Source organism: Mesoplodon bidens (assembly GCF_964165515.1).
Source record: "Mesoplodon bidens genome assembly, chromosome: 18".
NCBI classification, from domain to species: domain Eukaryota; kingdom Metazoa; phylum Chordata; class Mammalia; order Artiodactyla; family Ziphiidae; genus Mesoplodon; species Mesoplodon bidens.
In genome coordinates, this window is record NC_138175.1 from 47997486 (window position 1) to 48017999 (window position 20514).

Here is a 20514-nt window from a genome sequence, read left to right on the forward strand (position 1 = left end):
GGCAGGGACTTTGACTTTGTCTTGTTCACTGCTGTATCACACCTAAACCCTAATCACTCACACAGGAACCAGTCACATAGTGGTCACAAGCTTCAGAATTTGTTGAAAAAAATAAATACATCGATTCAGAAATGGGGAGAGAAAGAGAGAAAACTCCAAGACACACACACACACACAAAATAGTAACTGTGTGAAGTAATGATGTTAATTAAACTGTGGTAATTATTTCACAGTTTATACGTATCTAAAATTATTATTTTGTACATCTTGGACTAATACAATGTTATACGGCGATTACATTACAATAAAACTGGGGTGGGGGTGGGGGCGGGAATCCAAGACAGAAGATGATGGAGAAGGAGACAGTATCACATAGGCAGTTTGCTGAGGACCCATGGCCTGACACACCTCCTACAAAAGTCTAAAACTAATTTGCAGACTGAAATTCCCAGGCATCTAAGAGGCAATACCACCCCCTGGTGACCAAGAGGAAAACGGCACCTCCCCACAACAGAAAACACTCCCTAACAGATCGTCACCAGAGTCCCAGGATTCCTCCCAGCTTAAAAATTCAGGAGACCGAAACGTTTATTCTTTTAAGTGATGTAGATGTTCGGGTTGATGAATAAGATGCATAAATTTATAAACACCGGTAAGAGAAAACTAAAAGTGCTCCAGGTGAGGATCGAACTCACAACCTCGGCATCGCTCCGCTCGCACTGTTATATAAGTACCGCGCGCTAACCGATTGCGCCACTGGAGCTCCGGCCGCACCCTTTCGCCGCGGGGTCTTTCAGTCATTCCTGGCCACGTGACCTTGATGGATTGCTCCGCCTCGTCTTTGCATATACAAATAGGAATCTTTGGATTGGCCAATAGGAGAAAGTGCGTTACCAGTTCCGGATTCTCACGCCTGGAAGGCTCTTGCTGTAAAAGGGAAAAGTCCGCGAGGTTTTTGGAATGTGGGGGTGCAGCCTGCCTGGGACTCGCCTTCTCATGAATATTCAGAAAGCAGAGAGGAGGGGTCTTAACCCTTCGCTGGCTGGCCGGCCGGAAGGCGGCCCCTCCCCCCTGCGGGCGGGAACAGGATATGAGCCCGGGCGGCTGGGGGGAGGGGAAGCCCTAGGCGACCGCCCCCCACCCCACTGCTGGGACCGGGCTCTCCAGCCACAGATGTATGTGGCGCCGCCGCCGCCAGAGCCGGCGCCACCCATCCCGGAGCCTGAGGGGTCCACAGTCGCAGACTCCAGCCTCCCGAAACTGCACCGCGTCCTGAGGGACCCCGAAGCCCAGGCCCCAGCGTCCAGGCTACAGGACCCCAGATATCCAGGTGCCCAGCGCCCCCTCCTGGAGGAGCTAGGAGTCCGGGACATCAGCGCCGCGCCGACCCTGGAGGCCGAGCTTCCTGCACCCGGTTTCCAAGAATTTAGGATCCCAGACCGGAGATTCCCTCCAGAGTTTCCCAGAAAGCTGAGCCCAGGACTCCCGGGGTTTGAGGAACTTGGGATACGGACTCCTAGCGCCCCATCCAGCCCGTTTGGGGTTGAAGCGCCAGCTACTTCAAGAGGACTCTGGAATTTGGGGCTCCCTGCGCTCCCTCCTGGAGTTGGTTTAATCTCTGCTCTTAGAGTTAGGGGAACTCAGGAATCCGGCCACTCCACCCCACGGCCCCATCTAGAAGACTCAGGAATTTGGGTTCCCAGCACCCCCATCTGAGACTCAAAAGTCGAGGCCCCCAGCATCTTCCATTTAGAAGACCAAAGAAATTTGGACCACTGCACCCCATCCTCCGAGAGACCCCGGATTCTGGTTCCTGGATCCTGAGAGCCCGAAGTTCAAACCCCTGACTTGCAGAGACCCAGGAGTCCCGGCTCTGCGCCTCCCCGGGGACCGTGCTAGGGTCGAATAGGAACTGGGCTGCCTCGGTTCGGGGCTGGAGACTCCCCGGGAGGTGAGGGGGGAGGCGAGGGGCCCCGAAGGGTTGGGGGAGGGGGCGGCGCCGCTGCCGCTGAACAATGAGGGGGCGTGCCGGCGGGGGGCGAGCGGAGGAGCTGGCGGGAGTTGGGGGCTAGAGGGGTGTGGGGAGGCGCTGCAGGGGAGCTGCGGCGGTGGGAACAGTGAGCGGATCACTGAGGGGCTGGCTGGAGCGGGTCGAGAACTCAGGGCCAGCGCCCCAACTCGCAGCCCTCCGCGGGGGAGGGAGCCGTCTGCAGGACCCTGGCATCCGGTCCCCCAGCCTCCTCCGCCCTCCCCTGGGACCCCGCGGCCTCCCGCCCACGGCTTTTTCCCAGCCCTGCCCCTCGCCCTCGGCTCCAGCCAGAGCCCAAACGTTCCCAGGATCCCTGAGCCTCCGGCCCCAGACACACCAGACTCACAGCTTGGACGACTCTTTCGCTCGCTTTACTCTTTTGTCTCACCCTTTCCATCTTTTTCTCAGTGTTATCTCTCCTTGCTCCCCTCTTTCTATCACTTTGCCTCTGTCTCCCCCAACAGTTACTCCCTGGGCCGCCTCCCAGGATTTAGACCACACTGTTCATTCTCAGCCCCCAGCCTCTGAGCGTGGGGGGCAGGGAGGCCTATGGGGTCCTGATATCCAGGAAGGGGGTCTTTCTGCAGAAGCCGCTGAGCCACTCAGCCATGCCCGAAGGAGCCCGTGGACTGGGCCTGTCCAAACCCAGCCCTAGCCTCGGCCGCAGAGGTGAAGTGTGTGACTGTGCGGCTGTGTGTGAGACTCGGACAGGTGAGCCTGTGAGGGAGGGGTGGAGCCTGCTGGGCATTCATTCTTTCATGAAAGACAGTGCAACGCTCTGGGGCTGACCCAGTGCTGGCAACACAGGCTGACCAAGACAGCCCCAGCCCTGCATGCACAGAGCTCCAGGTCTGGTCCGGGAGATGGACCCATCCCCATACCATGATAGTCCAGAGGGGAAGCCCAGCATAGAGTGGTCAGGGCTGGGATGAGGAAAGCCCCGGGGGCTGTGGGAACTTAATCTGGGAGGTCCAGGGAGGCTTCCTGGAGGAGGGGACATCTAAACTGAGAATTGAAAGATGAGGAGGAATGAGTTGAGAGAGGCAAGGAAGAGTGTTTTGCACAGAGCGAACAGTATGTGCAGGGGCACAGAGGTGAGAAGAGGCTGCTTATTTGAGTAACTGAAAGAAGCTGAGTGTGACTGGAGTCCAGAGGGTAAGAAGTGGTGTGTCGGGAAGAGAGCAGATTGGAAAGGTCTCTAATGGCCACCTTGCACAGGCCCCTGTGGATCTGAGGAATCTGGACTTTACCCTGAGGGCAGGAATGGGGTAATACTCGTGGGAGTGACAGAGTCAGGCCAATTAATAAAGTTCTCCCAGGATGACACATGGAGGTAGATTCAAGGAATGGAGGCCAGCAGTCCAGAGAGGACCCTGATGGGAGAGGACAGGGCACAGTGAGGGGAGCAGGGAGCCCATGGGAGAGCTGTTGAGCAGGGGTGGGTGAGCGTGGGGGCTAAGCACACTTACTCAGTTGGGGAGACCCCTGATCGCCTCTTCCACACCCCCAGCAGCCCCTGCAACCCCCGCCATGGCCTCCCCCCGAGGTTCTGGGAGCTCCACATCCCTGAGCACAGTGGGCTCAGAGGGAGACCCGGCTCCGGGGCCCACCCCAGCCTGCTTGGCCTCCAGGCCAGAGCCCCTTCCAGGGCCCCCCATCCGCCTGCATCTGTCACCCGTGGGGACCCCAGCTTCGGCGAAACCCTCGAGGCTGGAGCGTGTGGCCCGTGAGATCGTGGAGACGGAGCGGGCCTATGTCCGGGACCTCCGCAGCATCGTGGAGGTGAGGCGGGGGGGGGGCACCCAAGTGCAGTGGGGACCCAGGCCAGCCCCTCCACCCCTGTAACACCAGTCATTCCCACAGGACTACCTGGGCCCTCTGCTGGACGGCGGGGTCCTGGGGCTGAGTGCGGAGCAGGTGGGCACGCTGTTTGCCAACATTGAGGACATCTACGAGTTCAGCAGGTCAGGGACGGGTGGGATGGGCGGCAGCGCTGGCTCGGGGGGTCGGGGAGGCAGGCTGTGTTCTAACCCCAACCTTGGCACCCCACAGTGCCCTGTCCAGGCTGGAACACGGGGTGTCATGACATTGGGCAGGGATCATGATGGGGAGTGAGGATCCAGAGTGGTGGAGGAGTGAGGTGGATGGGAGCCTGAGGGCCCAGATGAGGTCCAAATATCGGGATGGGTCCAGGCAGCGAGATGGGGCTATCGCTATGTCAGGTCTGGGATCGCGATGAATCCAAGGCTTGTGTGGGGCCTGAGGATCATGACTGTGTGAGCATTTGTGTGACCAGCTCATCCTGGGAAACCCCTCAGTCCCAGACAAACCAGAATGGTTGGCCACTCAGTCCAAGGAGCATGACACCAAGTGTCTTAATGACACCTAATTACACTTAATTTCTTTTTTTTTTTTTTTTTTTTTGGCCGCACTGCTTGGCTTGCGGGATCTTAGTTCCCCAACCAGGGATTGAACCCGGACCCGGCAGCAAAAGCGCGGAGTCCTAACCACTGGACCACCAGGGAATTCCCTAATTACACTTAAAGTTACTGCAGGAGGTTTGTGAGTCACGACAAGATCTCGGGGTCACAGTGGGATCTTAAGATCATCACAGCTCTGAGCGTCCTGACACCCCTCTCCCTGGGTTGTGCCATGAGACGTCCCAGGCTCATGCCAGCTGTCACAAGATCTCACGCCGAGGAATGTAATGCTGACCAAGAATAAAGTCTGAGCAGGTCGCAGTCTCCCATGTCGCGATCACAGGACCCTTCGTACGGACATGACATCCCTCGAGAGATCCTGGCAGCCACCAAGGCCCCAGTCTCCTGGAGTCCTCCCACAGGGGGCTGGGGGGGCAGGGCAGCCCCTCACCCTTCCTCTCCCCTCCACAGCGAGCTCCTGGAGGACCTGGAGGGCAGCAGCAGTGCCGGAGGCATCGCCGAGTGTTTCGTGCAGAGGGTGAGGCGAGGGCCTGGGCTGGGGCCTGGGTAAGGGGGGAGCAGGCCTGGGCTAGGTGTGGGGGGGGTCATCGGGAACTGAGGTCTCCCTGACTCCCTTGCTGCCCACAGAGCGAGGATTTTGACATCTACACGTTGTACTGCATGAACTACCCGAGGTGAGGGCTGAGGAGCCCCTGCTGGGCCCCAGGCTGTGCCCACGAGCTGATGTGCCAGCCAAGCTCCTTCCACTCCGACCCATCCAGCTCCAAGCCCTGCCATACCGTGACAGCGTCCACCTCTCCCTAACCCACCCCAACCCTGGCGGGCCCCTGAGGGTTCCAAAACCCTGGCCACTCCCTGACCCCTCCCAGCCTTGCCCACTGTAGCTGCAAGTCCCCCTGACCTGTGCTGTGCCCCCAGCTCCCTGGCCCTGCTCCGGGAGCTGTCAGTGTCTCCGCCAGCAGCCCTGTGGCTGCAGGAGCGCCAGGCCCAGCTCCATCACTCACTGCCCCTGCAGAGCTTCCTGCTGAAGCCTGTTCAGCGCATCCTCAAGTACCATCTGCTGCTGCAGGTCAGCTGTGGCCCCTGGGGGGCTGCTTGGGGAGGGGCAAGGTCCTGTCCATTGGCCACCTGGTGGAGCATCTGGAGAGTGGACCCTGGACGAGTTGGGCAAGGCCTGGGAAGGCATCCGGTCCCTAGAAACTGGGCCGGTGCTTGGGGCAGGGTCTTGCTGGCAGTGGGGGCTGGCGCCAGCTGATTTCACTTCGTGTCTTCGCCTGTTTGTCTCTCTCCGTCGCTGCCCCTGCCTTTATTTCTCTCTCTCTTTTATCCTTGTCATTCTTTCTTCCTCTGTTCCTCTTCCACTCCCTGGGTGCCTGGTGGCTGCCCTCCAGGAGCTAGGCAAGCACTGGGTGGAGGGCCCAGACGCCGGGGGCCGCGAGTTGGTGGAGGAGGCTATCGTGTCCATGACGGCGGTCGCCTGGTACATCAACGACATGAAACGCAAGCAGGAGCACGCCGCGCGCCTCCAGGTGACCCCTGGGAGAGGGCTGGGACCGGCGGCATGGGGGGCAGCGGGCGTGAGGGCCCTTGCGGGGGGTCGGTCCGTGCCTCGGAGGGCGGGCTGGGACAGCACAGCCTGGTTGCTAACCCCCCTGTGTTGGTGTGCGTGCACCGCCCACCGGTGTGTTCCTGTGCCCGCTGCACTGGCGTGGTCCCGGCAGGAGGTGCAGCGGCGGCTGGGTGGCTGGACCGGTCCGGAGCTCAGTGCTTTTGGCGAGCTGGTGCTGGAGGGTGCATTCCGAGGTGGTGGAGGGGGCGGCCCCCGACTTCGAGGCGGTGAACGGCTGCTCTTTCTATTCTCACGGATGCTGCTCGTGGCCAAGCGCCGGGGACCAGAATACACATACAAGGGCCACATCTTCGTGAGTTCAGGGATGGGGCAGGGCCAGAATGTTGCCTGCCAGGTATGTTCTATACACGCAATACCTGCAGACCTAACGGCTGGGGGCAGGATCCGCAAGGAGGGACAACCCAGCTTAAGAGGGCCACGTTTTCTTGAGTCCGAGGAGGGGGGGGCAGGGTTTAATAAGGAGGGGTGAGGCCAGTGGGATGCACGGGTGGTGAGGGCCTGGAGGGGGAGGACCTGGATTTGCCCACCAGACAAGCATCTTCATGGGCAGGTACGTCTTCTTGATCCAAATGAGGTGGGGAGGGCTGGTGAGGGAGAGCTGAGCCCAGCCTGGTGGGGAGAGTCGACGGGGAAAGGGGACATCTTTCTAGGGGGTAGGGACCCAGATACACACGAGGGGCACATGGATGAGTCTGAGGCCTCTGAACTTGCCTCCCCTCTCTGCCCCTCATCCAGTGCTGCAACCTGAGTGTGAGCGAGAGCCCTCGAGACCCTCTAGGGTTCAAGGTGTCCGATCTGACCATTCCCAAGCACAGACACCTGCTCCAGGTGAGCAAAGGGTGGAGCTGGGTGGGCAGGGATCCCCCAGTCCCTAGACCTCACCCCTGGCTCCCCATTCCACCCCTACCCCCCGCCCAGGCCAAGAACCAAGAAGAGAAGAGGCTGTGGATTCACTGTCTCCAGCGCCTCTTCTTTGAGAATCACCCCGCCTCCATCCCTGCCAAGGTACAGCTGCTGCCACTGCGGGGGGTCCTCAGGGTGCTGGAGACTCCCCTCCCCCAGTAACACCAAAAAACCCTGAGGGCAGGGCGTGCTGTCTTAGAACGTGATAGTTAACTTGCAGTGTTACGTTGCCTGGGTTTCAATCCCAGCTCCATCACATCCCTGCTTTGTGACTTCCGGCAAGTAATTTAACGTCGCTGGCTTCAGTTTCCTCACCTGGAGGAATGATAGCACCAGCCTCGTAGGGTTGCGGTGAGGATTAGTCACTATCAGTCACGTAAGGCACCTGACATGTAGCAGCACCCTTTTTTTTTCTTTTTTTTTTTTGCGGTACGCGGGCCTCTCACTGCCGTGGCCTCTCCCGTTGCGGAGCACAGGCTCCGGACGCGCAGGCTCAGCGGCCATGGCTCACGGGCCCAGCCGCTCCGCGGCATGTGGGATCCTCCCGGACCGGGGCACGAACCCGTGTCCCCCGCATCGGCAGGCGGACTCTCAACCACTGCGCCACAGGGAAGCCCAGCAGCACCCTTTAATAGGACTATGCCTGGGGCGCTCAGGGACCAGCCCCCTCATCCCTCATCCTTGTCTCTTTCAGGCAAAACAAGTTCTCCTTGAAAACAGCCTGCACTGTGAGTGGGGCCCCGGGGTGGGAGGATGTGGCGGTAGAGGAATCACCTCTAAGAAAACGTGACGTATTAGCCCCAAATCTCTCCCTGCAGGTGCTCCTAAAAGTAAGTCTATCCCAGAGCCCCTGACACCTCCACTTGGGTCTCCCCGACCTCGAGATGCTAGAAGTTTCACCCCTGGACGAAGGAACACAGGTAAAAGAGATGGAACCCTGAGTTCCCCCTCCCTCCACTCCTCCCCCAGAAGCCTGGAGCTGGGCTCCTAACAAGGTTCTGATCCGCCTCTCCCACAGCTCCATCCCCAGGACCTGCCACTACCCGCCGTGGCCGCAGACAGTCTGGTGAGTACCGTTCACCTAAAAGTGAACTAGGCATCAGGTGGGACCTGGCCCCTGACATCACTGTGTCCTCCCTCCAGAGCCCCTGAAGGACCCTTACGTCATGTTTCCACAGAACGGTGAGGGACCACCCACCCCAGCCTGCCCCGTCCCTGTCTGTCTGTCTGTTCCCAGGGATGCCCAGAGTTCGTGAGGGAGGGGTGATAGGGACAGCTCATCAATGACAAGGAATAACACTTGTTCTTCCATCTCACTCTTTTCTCTTTCTCATCTCTTCATCCCCAGCTAAGCCTAGACTCAAGGTGAGAAACATCCTGGGACAGGGTTTGTTTTGGGTCCTGGACTCCTGGGTCTGAGGGAGGAGGGAGCTTGGGTTCCAAAGTGCTGGGTCTGAAGAAGGAGGGGGCTGGGGACTGGATTCCTCTGTCTGAGGGAGGAGGGGGATGGGGCCTGGGACTCCCGCCCTCCTTCCTTTCCTTCCTCACAGCACACTGGCAGTGAGGGGGAGCTCTACCCGCCCTTAGAGCCTCTGCCACCAGTTCCAGCTTCTGAACCCCCTGAGGACCTGGAGGACACTGGGCCCCCCACGCTGGACCCCTCTGGGACCTCAATCACTGAAGAAATCCTGGAGCTGCTGAACCAAAGAGGCCTCCGGGATCCAGGGGTGAGCCGGGCATCCCCTCACGGTGTCCTTGGGGCTCTGGGCCTGGGCAGGCACAGCCTGGGGGTCAGGGGGGCCAACCCACCCTGATACCTTTGGCTTCTTCCTCAGTGCCCACTACAGCCACCCCCCCCTGACATTCCCAAGTTCCCCGGAGATTCCCAGGTGCCAGGCGACAGCGACACCCTCGCATTCCAAGCCCTGCCCAGCCGGGACTCTTCAGAAGAGGAGGAGGAAGAAGAGCTGGATATGGATGAACGGGGCCCTTCCCCACTCCACGTCCTAGAGGGGCTCGAAAGTTCCAGTGCGGCTGAAATTCCTGACATTCCCAGCCTTTCCAAAAATCCTGATGTACCCAACCTCCCTGAAATTCCCAGCCTTTCTGAAATTCCCCAAATGCCCCGCCTTCCCAGTCTCTCTGACATCTCCAGTGTTTTTGAAATGCCCTGCCTTCCAGCCATACCTAGTGTCCCTGAGATTCCTAGTCTTTCCAGCGCTCCCACCCTCCCCTGTGACTCCTGGCTCCAGGGACCTCTGCAGGAGCCGGATGAGGCTCTAGCCACCAGGAGAGAACTCTTCCCTGGAAGCAGTTCTGGAAAACTGGGAGAGCCCTCCTCAGAAAGCAGGGCAGGGCAAGAGGAGGGTGAAGGAGTATCATACCCAGATTTCCAGCCCCGGGATGCCACCCAAGATCAGGAATTCCCAGATGAGCTGGAGTTCCGCTCTTGCTCAGAAATCCGGAGCGCCTGGCAGGCACTGGAGCAGGGGCAGCTGGCCCGGCCAGGTTTCCCAGAGCCACTGCTGATCCTGGAAGATTCAGATCTAAGTGGAGGCAGCAGAAGCGGGAAGGCAGGAGCCCCAGCTTCGGAGAGGTCAGCGTCCCGAGTGCGAGAGTTGGCCCGGCTTTACAGCGAGCGGATCCAGCAGATGCAGCGGGCTGAGACCCGGGCATCAGCCAACGCCCCCCGCCGCCGGCCACGGGCTCTGGCCCAGCCGCAGCTGTTGCCCTGCCTGCCCCGTGAGCAGGCTGAGCCAGGTGAGGTCCAGGTGTGTGGTTGGCAGACACAGCCCATGTGGGGGCATCCGTCCTAACTTGATCCACCTTTCTTTGCATACAGGGCCCCTGCCTGCCTTTGGACATGTGCTCGTATGTGAGCTGGCCTTCCCGCTGACCTGTGCCCAGGAATCTGTCCCCCTAAGCCCTGCTGCCCAGGTTCAAATGGCCACAGCTGTGACTAAGCAGGGAGGCTGCCTGGACGGCCAGGGTCTAAATGTTTCAAGTTTGCCTGAGCAAGACCATCTGGGCATCCAGGTTCCAGCTGCTACCCCTCTGCCTGAGCAAGGAGGCCTCTGGAATATCCGGATTCCAGCCACCACACCTTTGCCCACGCAGGAAGGCCCCCCCAACGGCCAGATGCCAGCTATTACAACTTTGCCGGATCAAGAAGGCCACCCGGAAATCCAAGTTCCAGCTGCCACTCCTTTGCCCAAGCATAGAGGCCACGTGGATATACCGGTTCCATCTACCACCTCTTTTCCTGAGCAAGGATGCCACGTGGACATCCAAGTTCCAGTCACCCCAGCTTTGCCTAAGCAGGGAAGTTGCTCTGATGTCATGGTTTTAGCCGCCACTCCTACGCCCAAGCAAGAAGGCCACCTGGACAGCCAGAGCCCAACCAACACCCCGTTAACTAAGCAAGGAGATTCTAGGGATGTTCCGGTCCCAGCCACTGCCTGTGGCCAAGCCGTCGATCCTTTGCTTATACACAGAAGCAGCCTGGACCCTCAGATCCCAGCTGACACCCCACTGCCCTTGCAACATGACCTCCCCGACATTCAGGTTCCGGGTACCTCACCTTTGCCTGCACATGGAGGCCACCTAGACCATCAGACCCCAGCCAACACTCTGCCGTCCTTGCCCCAGGACCTCCCACACTTACAGGTTCCAGCTGCCACACCTTTCCCGCAGCCACAAGGCCTCACGGACACCCAGGTCCAAGCCCTCCCACCTTTGCCCCAGCAGGGAGGCCTCCCGGACATCCAGGGTCCAGCTGCTGTGCCTCTGCTTGAGGAGCAAAGCCTCACAGACCTGCAGGTTCAGAAACTGACACCTTTGTTGGCGCAGAAGAGCCTCGCCAACGACCACGTTCCAGCTGCCCCGCCTCTGCTTGGGCGAGGAGGCCCTCGGGACATTCAGGGCCTGTTACCCACCCGAGTCCAGACCACGGTGGTTTTGTCTAAACAAGGAGGCCACGCGGTCTCTCACGTTGCCAGGTCAGAGTCTTCAGACTTGAGCCCACCCCACAGTCCCCAACTCGCAAGCCGGCAGCTCCTGGGCTCCAACGCAGCTGCCCTCTCAAGATACCTGGCAGCCTCATACATCAGCCAGAGCCTGGCGCGGCGGCAAGGGCCTGGAGGAGAGGCTCCCCCAGCTTCCCGGGGCCCTTGGTCCTCCTCCGCCCCCACGTCACGGGCACCTTCACCACCACCCCAGCCTCAACCCCCAGCGCCCCCAGCCAGGAGGCTCAGCTATGCCACCACGGTCAACATCCATGTCGGGGGTGGCGGGCGGCTACAGCCAGCCAAGGCCCAGGTCAGGTTGAACCACCCTGCTCTCTTGGCAACCCCCCAGGAATCGGTGGGCCTTCGCAGAGCCCAGGGGGCTCCCGATGCCCCTTTCCACATGTGAGCCAGGATGTCGGGCTTCTTGAAAAGCAGAGACTTCAACCAGATGCCACAGGCCCTCAGAATTCACCCCGAAGTCCAGACGCTGAACGCAGGTCTAAAAATTGCCACAGCTTTCCAACACCTGGAGTCTTTGGCGAATGGGCCTTATTACTTAACCTGGATTAACCCAGCAGGGATGGGGAAGGGGATGTCATTAATATTTTGTTAATTAATATTATGAAATTATGTATCTTTCCCCATTCTGGGGGCCGTGGGGGATGACAGAAGACAACAATGAATGGGAAGGTCTGATACAGCACCAATCAGTCGTTCTGAAAATTTGGGGAATCTCAAACTCCTTTGAGAATTACTGAAGACTGGACCCATTACAGTTTGGTGTATGATTTTAGAGGGTTTATGAACTGCTTGATGCCTATCCAGGAAGGCCAAGTTAAGAAGCTTTTTCCCAAGCAGATCCCTCAAAATTCATTCCCTTAGCAGTTTATCCAGTTGATGTGTCCCACTATCATCTATTCCTCTCATCTACTTAGCCAATTCTATCCACCCAGCTATCTCTCCGTCATCTCTCTCTGTCCATCCGTCTTCCAATCCATCATCCCACCCATGTCTTGCTTCATTCAACTTTCTCTACCCTATTCATCCATCATCCTACCCCACCCCCCATCTAGCACCCATTCCTCCGTCAATCCACTCATCTATTATCCCACCTGTCCATCTTCTCCAACCAACTCTCTCCATTCATCCATTTGTCCCTCCATATTCCCATCTATGTCCATTCATTCATACATCTCATCACTCAACCATCTCCTAATCCATCAAGCCAGCTGTCCATTTAACCATCTCTACCACCATCCATCCAACCATTTTAATCTCTTTACATCCATCCCTCCTTAATTGGATTCTTCTGGGTCTTGGTACTACAAAATTTCAGAGACAGTTCCCTGCTAATGCCAAAATGGATCAGGTTTGGGGTTCTGGCAGAAGTGTCCCACATCTGCCTTACTTCTCTTGGCAACCACTCTCCACCCTCCTAAGTATTCCAGTTCTTGTACCCACCCATTGAATTCTTGTGTCAGATCTCTTAACTCCCTCTCTCTAGTTGGGGACCTCTACAGTGCCTCAATATGCCCCCACACCCCACAGTAATTCAGGTCTTAGGGACAAAGGCCTTTATATTAAGATCGTTCTGTCCTCCCAGCAGTGCTATGCCCAGTGAGCAGCACAATTTAAGCAGTTTCTTTGGTAATATTAGCTGCTTTTATTGAACACTTAACCTCTTGTGCTTTAGTGCATCATCTATTTAGTCTTCCCTGGAATTCTCCGAGACACCACAGCATCATGGCTGAGTTGAAGTCCTAGCTTTTCTAGTACTTGCTGTGTTAACTGCCCTCCGAGCCTGGGTTTCCTCATCTGTACAATGAGGACAGCAATATCTGCCTCGCAGGATCATCGTAAAGTTTCAGTGAGCGTATCCTTACTTCCCAAACGTATTTAAGCCTAACTCATCGAGGCAGTGTTCAAATCAGATGCCCCAGGATCCAGTCCCAACCCATGGAATGAGAACCTCCAAAGGCAGGAGCCTAAGAATCTGGTTTTTAACAGTCAATTAACGGCAACAACAAAAAATGCTGTTATAGTACTAACTGCATACCACAGGCATTAGTCACTTTATTTGAACTCGTTCATTTTGAGTCCTCACAACATCCCTAAAAGGCAAGTGAGGATGATTTTTACTCCCCACTTTAGAGATGAGGAAACTGAGGCACAGAGAGGATAAGGGACTTGCCCAAACAAGTGGGAAGGAGCAGAACTGGGACTCATCCACACTGCCAAGCCCGTTGGCACTTTTACTTGAGTGTGTCAGTCGCTATTCTTGTCACTGGGGGCACAACAGGGAACAATTCCATGCCCACAAGGGGCTTGCAGCCTGGTGCTCCGAAGGCCCTAGGTAATTGGTCATTAGCTGGGTAAACTGAATAAGTCCTGGCTCAATACGCATTAGCTGCCGGCTTCTATTCAGTTACTGAGTGGTCACCATGCCATACACTGGGGCCTAGGCTGAGTCGGCTTCTTGGCCTGGACCTGCTCCACCGCAGCCTCCCGACAAAGGTCAGGACTGAGGCTGGCCCTCCCCTCTTCCGCCCCCGGCTGCACATTCCCAGCTGAAAGAAAGTTCCCAGCCTGGCCTGGGCTCCCAGCGGTGCCGGAATTCCTGGTATTTGAGGAGGCAGCGGGGAGGAAGGAGGCTGTCTGCTCCAAGGCTTGCAGTGAGGAAGGCGAGGCAAGCCCCCTCGGCCACTCCAGAGGCGGCCCGCTGTGCCTCTGGGAGGGGGCTAGGAGTCTCAGTAAGGGGGTCTCCGGACCCCGTGGGAAAACCCTGCGCACTAGGCCTGCCTCGGGCCCTCCTACTCCCTGCCCCTGAATTCCATTCCTCCTGCCTGCCCAACTCCTACCTCTGCTTCATGACCCCAGCTCCAACGCCTCCTCAGAATACCTTTCTTGCTGGTCTACTACAGCCTGCCTTTTGTAAACTGTCTTTAGAGCTGCATTTAAGACAGGCTTGAAAAGGGAAAGGGCAGCTGTCCACTGCCTTCTCTGAGACACTGCTGCCCTCCTTGGGATGTTTAGGTTAATGCCAGCCAAGCCCAGTTAACTCCAGCTCCAGTGCAAAACTTGGTGAGGTAGTTATTTAGCCACTAGGCTTTCTCACCAGCTAACACGAAGACACCTGTCGCCAACCTCACAGGGATGCTGTAAACACTTAGCCTGGCAACCAGTTGGAGCTCAATCAACCCCACTCTCCATCTGTAGGCAGCACTTTATTTGTATGTTTTCTCTGTACACCAGTGCTGTCCCACAGAATTTTCCTGTCAGTTCTCATCAGTGCAGCCCAGCTTGGCGGCCACATGTGGCTACGGTTTTGGTAGGGCAGCCATACAAAAAAGGGCAACTAGTCAGTAAATCCCAAGATCCTTCTTTTATAAAGAAAATTTGTGAAACTACTCCTTGATTAAGTGTGTAATGATGTTCTTGCCAATACGCTCAGCAGGGGGAGTAGTGAGGAAGCCCACCTGGGGGCAGATCGCTCCTTAAGTATCCAGGTTGGCTGCAAAGGCTGGTATGGAAGCACAGATGCCCTTCCCGCCCCAATGATGTTCACTAGCTTCCGTTAAAAATGGGGAAAGAGGGCTTCCCTGGTGGCGCAGTGGTTGAGAGCCTGCCTGCCGATGCAGGGGACATGGGTTTGTGCCCCAGTCCGGGAAGATCCCACATGCCGCGGAGCGGCTGGGCCCGTGAGCCATGGCCGCTGAGCCTGCGCGTCCGGCTCCACAATGGGAGAGGCCACAACAGTGAGAGGCCCGCGTACTGGGGGGAAAAAAAAAATGGGGGAAAGAAACTGAAGGCAACTCAATTCACAAACAGCACTTCCCTATACATATACCAGGGCCGTCCCACAGAACTCTCTTCCATGATGGAAATGCTCTATCATCTCTGCAGCCCAGTGGTAGCAACTCAGAGCCACCTATGTCAGCTGTTATCATCCCATGGCAGACACAACAGATGAACAAGTCCTCAGACCTATATGTTCCCAGGCCCATAAGGACAGTCACCACACTGAGCGTAACTGGGACCTGCTTTAAGGAAGCCATGGGGAGTGGCAGACTTCTCAGGAGTTACTGTTGACATCCTGAAGGATGTGGCCAATCGGGGGGAAATCATGCACCCATCCACAGTGGGGTGGTTACAGCCCCCTGCCCCAATGTCAGTCCTATCTACACTACAGGTTGGCATTAAGAAAAATTCTTTTCCCAACACAGGCATGGATGGCTCTTAGTTGCTGACTTAAAGACTCCATCCAGGCAGTTTCTCCTCACTTTGTAGTAATTATTGATCTTCCACATTTCCCCTGCTCTTCCCTGACATGTCACTAAAACAACAGCAAAGAGACTTGCTGGTGGCGCAGTGGCTAACACCCCACATTCCCAATGCAAGGGGCCTGGGTTTGATCCCTGGTCAGGGAACTAGATCCCACATACCGCAACTAAGACCCGGCACAGACACATAAATATTTAAAATAAATTAAAAAATAAAACAACAGCAAAAAGATTGGAAAAAAAAAAAAACTCACAAGGATACCCCACACAACCAATGACCTAGAACCACGCCCACCTCAGCTGTGCCAACACACTGAACTCTACTGGAGGTGCACAGAAACTGAGACCAGGTCTGCTCCCACCAGCCTCTCCAACCCAACCCATCTCCTACCCCGAGTGGTAGCCTCTAGAAAGGCTTCTGGGGCATCTCTTGCATTCCTTTTAGACAAAGACCACCAGAGAAGACCACAGCATAGTCCTTGAAACCTTAAATCCCATAACGTTTTTATTATAAAGGTGAACCCTGATCTTTATGATGGGCTTATCGGTAGGATTTCTGGTAGCGAGCACGGGCACCAGGACCTCCAAACTTTTTGGATTCGCAGCGACGGGGATCAGCTACCAGCAGGGTCCGGTCATACTGGATGAGGATGTCTTTGATCTCCTTCTTGGAAGCCTCATCCACGTCTGGGGATTAAAGTATGGGTGAAGATTTAGATATGCCAGGAAGTGTCCTCCTGCTCTTTGTGACTAAATGCAAGAGTGCCAGAGCTAGACCTTGACCTGCCCCCACCCACCTGATGGGAAGGACCCACCCTCACTCACATTTCTGGTAATAGGCCACCAAGGCTTTGGAGATGGACTGGCGGATTGCTGTGCGAAAGAAACACACACACACAAAAGGTACATCAGCTTTAGGAACACCCAAGGGTAGGACCCACCTTCCACCCATGTGCCCAGTTCCTGAGACTCACCGTAAATCTGAGCTACGTGACCACCACCCTTCACTCGGACACGGATGTCAACACCAGCAAATCGCTCCTTGCCCAGAAGCAGAACAGGTTCCAGTAGCTAGAGCAACAGAAAGCATGACAGCATTTTAGATCACAACCCGGGCAGCCAAGCCACCTCACTGAACATTCCTCCCCAACCCTCTCCAAGTAGCTTCGGCCACCACTGGCCTCAAAGTATTAGTGGAAGAGGGCTGGGCACTCAAGGCACTCGGCACAGCCAGCAAAGCAGGGAGGTTTCCAGAACAGAAGAGATTGCTGAAGGCAACCTGAAACTTGAGGTGGGCTCCCTCCTCTGTGTTTCCCTCTGGACATCAGATTACCTATCTTTAAGACTGATTCTTAGAACGCTGGCACTTTAGCCCAACACTAAGGAAAACCTCTGCAGCCACTAAGGCCGCCCCAAACAGTGAAAAGCCACTCCTGAGCTATGTCACATGCTTTCCCCACCTGAGCTCTGTGCCCTCCCTTTGAGCCTCACAGATTTCCAGATTACAACTATGTTATAACCCTACTTTGTTTTCCCTACTTCAGGCCTCAGCTCACAAGTCTCCCCCGACCCTGCTCTGACGCTTCCACCCAGGTTTGAGCCAGAAACCTTCTCTGGGCTCCTCTACGGCAGCTCTGACTACTCTGGAGCAGTGTCTGGTACTGGGGTCCAATGTGTCTCCCCCACTGGATTGGGAGCTCTGTGAGGGCAGGCCCTGAAGCCAGCAGGGTCACTGATTTGTCTCCAGCGCTCAACACAGGCTGCACACACAAAGCCTTCGAGTAAACTGACAGTAAGAATAAGCCACAATACTCAATTATCTGCTATACAAAGGAATCTCAGACACCACCTTATCAAGTTTTAACTAACCCTGCAACGGAGATGTTACTCTTCACCTTTAAAAGCAATAGACTTGACAAATGCATTCTCACACACATGAACAACCTCACAAGGAGAGTCCAATTTACCCTCACAACAGCCCTCCAAGGTAGGAATCATTCCTCTTTTACAGAAAAGGTAAGTTACTGCCTCAAATCACACAGCCAGAAACGGCAGAAATCAAACTCGGATCTCTGTCCATTCTGAGCCAAAGAAACTGAGACCTTCCAATAAAACTTTATTCAGGGAGAAAACAAACAAACAAACTGAGGCTCAGACAGGGAGAGGAGGAACTCCTTTCACAGCCAAGCACAACAAACTCAAATTCTTGTTCTTATAATGCTTATTAAGTATGTACAATATTCTAACTCTACTTTAATCACAATGTTTTGAAAAACAAAACATTGATTCCTGCTGTCGGGGAGTGTACTATGCTAAAAGTCAAAACATTAAGATATAAACAACCTTATGTCCCCCATTAACTTACTGCAAGAAATCAGGCCTCATGAACTCGGGTAATCCCCATGCCATCCGGTCCCCAAAATTGAGAGAGCTTCCAAATAACCCAATTAAAGCACCTGTTTAATCTTCAACATCCACGTTTCCACTCTCAGTTCAAGCTTTTATAACATCGCCTGAACCCCCAACACCCGACTCCATTCATCGACAAATACCCCATTTTTCTGTCCCCTACTCAGCTTCTAAATGTCCTACTGTTGACACCAGACCCTTCAGCTTCCAAGATCGACGAGCTCCAGGAACCCACTTACTCCAACATCTCCATCTCCAGAACCCTCCACTCAACCCAAACAACCATCCTCAATTCCGGCACCTTGTACTGCAGCGTGCGAGGTTCGATCATCTCCAGGGGTCGCCCGTTCACCTTAATGAGGCCGTTACCTCTTTTACAGTGCGCCACGGCCGTGGCCGTCTTCTGCGGAAAGCGAAGAGAAAACAACGGAGCCACGTGAGCTCCGGGCCCCGGCTCCCAAGTCGACCCCAGACACCTGCCCACAAGCCTCTCCCCGACCCAGGCCTCCCCTCGCCCATACCATCGGGAGCCCGGCTTACCTTGCGTCCGAAGACCTGCACCGACTGCAGAGGGCCCTTGGACGGCATGGCTGCTGACGTTCACAAGAGCTCCTCACCGCGCGGCGCCGCAACCGGAAAAGGAAAGTGCGGGCCCTCCCTGGCTGCTTTTCAGGGTCTGCGCAGGCGCGTTGTGCTCACCTTCGCGACAGGAGGGAGCTTTACGGCTCGTGGGCGGGGCTTTGGATTGGCGGCGGGAAGGTGGGTCCAGAGAGCGGAGGGGGCGGGACCCAGGAGCGGAAGGGGCGTGGCTTGAAGGGTGTCGGGGGCTGACAGAGAAGGGTGAGGACAAGCCGAAATTCGCATCCTTGGTCTTCATTGATCACCTCCAGTTCTCATTTGCATTTAGGCTCTTTAATAACCTCTTTCCGCTTCCATACGCAACCGATTATCACCCTCTTCGAAGGAGGTTAGTGTTACTGCTTCATCATCGGCAATCTTCTTCCCCTCTGGAGTTCCCTTCCGAGAAACCTGGCAGGATTCAGACTCCCCCTACGTCCTAGAACCCACCTCCTTAGAGAGTCCCCCCAGAATCCTCTTCCTCTTAGAGCTCCCTACCCCGAAGTCTGGCTTTCACCAGAACTTCCTTTCTTTTAGAGTCTCCTCCTGCCAGAATTTGTCTCTAAGAGGTCTTCTCCCAAATCCCCCTGCTCAGAATCCTCACACTAGACTCCTTCTTTCCCTGAATCTCCCTCCACTCAGGGCCCTTTCCCCCCACATAATTCTCCCCAGAATCTTTCTCTCCTCAGACCCACGAGCCCTAGAATCCCCCTTCTTCAGAAGCTCCTTCTCCCCCAATCCGCTTTTCCCGCAACTGTCCCCCTAGAACCCGTTTTCACAGAATCATCACTTTCAGAGGCCCCGCCCTCAAAATCTACCTTTCCCAAGAATTTGTTTTCCTTCAGAGCCTCCTCTCCCCAGCAATTGTCTCCCCTGAAATTTGCCTCCCCACTAGAATCCCCCACTCCTTGGAGACCCTCCCTCCAAAATTCCACTCTTCAGAGTCTCTGAGAACCCTCTTTCTCCAGACGCCCCCAAATCACCCTCCTCTCTAGGCCCCTCCCACACAGAATTCTCTATCCCAGGGGTCCCCAACCCTCAGGATCTAACGCCTGGTGATCTGAGGTGGAGCTGATGTAATAATAATAGAAATAAAGTGCACAATAAATGTAATGCACTTGAATCACCCCGAAACCATTCTCACCCCCACCCCCGGTCCTTGGAAAAATTGTCTTCCAGGAAAACGGTCCCTGGTGCCAAAAAGGTTGGGGACCACTGCTCTAACCCCAGTCCCCCCAGCCCATCTGAGGAACCTCAGGATTGGGTAGCTCCCTGGCTCCCCACCACTCAGGATGCTCCCTCCCTAGCCCAGAGCTTCCTCTCAGGGCTGCAGGGAGCCCACCGTTGCCTCAGTTTCTCTGGCAGCACTGGGTCTGGAGTCCAAAGTGCAAAGGGGTGTGGTGGCTCACCTGTTCCTGGAGGGCCCAAGACAGGGTGGAGATTGGTGGGCGGGTCGGGAGCCAGAGGGAGGATCCTGCAGCTCAGAATCCAGCTCCTAAAGGGTGAGAGAGGGAGAGGAGCCAGGCCCCGGGGAGAGAGGAAGGGAAGACCCAGAGGCTGACTTGGAGGGACCCACGGACAGATACACAGCACAAGAGAGAGACAGGCACACTTGGAGGTGAAGGCAAAGACGGGACCAACAGAGGAGAGGAAAAAGAGAGACACCAGGTCAGTCAAAGATAGAGCCAGGAGACACAAGTGACAGAGATCCAGAGGCAGAGAGGCCAACCCTCAGAGAAAGAAGATGGGCAGGTACAGGCAGGCACGAAGATTCCAAGACACTTTCAACAGAAACAGAAGTAGAAAGCAGAGCAGAGACTCCCAAATATGCACCTGCAGACACAGATAAAGCCTAACACTGGCGTTTTCCAGTGAGAAGACAGGCCACAGAATGCACACACTTTCACACACTCTGTACTGCCTTATGGGCCTCTTTGGGGGGCAGGGGAAGCTTCCAAACTCTCCAGTCTCTCCACGGTGATCCTCGTAGCCTCGCTAAGTCTGGTATCTTGGGTGGGGGGGAAAGAAGGGGGTCTGGGAGTCCCCTGACCTAGGTCCTCCCTACTCTAGGGTCACCATCTCCCCCAGCCTCTTGGAGTACATTTCCTGGGTATCTGTGGATTGAGTAAAGCTGGAAGGGAGGGAAAGGGGGCAATTCCCCTCACCTATTCCAGTTTTCCAACTTGCTCCCACTCTC

At 56.0% G+C, this 20514-nt stretch overlaps 2 protein-coding genes across 3 annotated transcripts; one reads left to right on the plus strand and one right to left on the minus strand.

Annotated features, from left to right (window-relative positions):
• The first annotated feature begins 915 nt into the window (after positions 1-915).
• Positions 916-14417, plus strand: PLEKHG2 (pleckstrin homology and RhoGEF domain containing G2). The gene is given in 20 exon segments (XM_081215269.1): positions 916-1951; positions 2617-2740; positions 3543-3811; positions 3893-3993; positions 4921-4987; positions 5098-5144; positions 5389-5539; positions 5862-5999; positions 6192-6392; positions 6836-6928; positions 7019-7105; positions 7698-7731; positions 7822-7923; positions 8022-8069; positions 8147-8185; positions 8352-8368; positions 8554-8730; positions 8839-9763; positions 9846-11348; positions 11351-14417. Coding segments are annotated over 19 exon segments (4332 nt in total). The 5' UTR covers positions 916-1951; positions 2617-2637; the 3' UTR covers positions 11581-14417.
• A 1346-nt stretch (positions 14418-15763) lies between these two features.
• Positions 15764-18375, minus strand: RPS16 (ribosomal protein S16). Of its 2 annotated transcripts, XM_081215271.1 has the most exons (5): positions 18240-18375; positions 18001-18102; positions 16265-16361; positions 16116-16163; positions 15764-15977 (listed from the first exon to the last, which is right to left on the minus strand). In XM_081215271.1, the coding sequence occupies exons 1-5, from the start codon at positions 18285-18287 to the stop codon at positions 15832-15834; spliced, it is 441 nt and encodes a 146-aa protein (XP_081071397.1). In that variant the 5' UTR covers positions 18288-18375; the 3' UTR covers positions 15764-15831. The 2 variants fall into 2 exon arrangements, with proteins under 2 accessions (XP_081071397.1, XP_081071396.1); XM_081215270.1 differs by having other exon boundaries at positions 16116-16361.
• Between the last annotated feature and the right edge of the window lie 2139 nt (positions 18376-20514).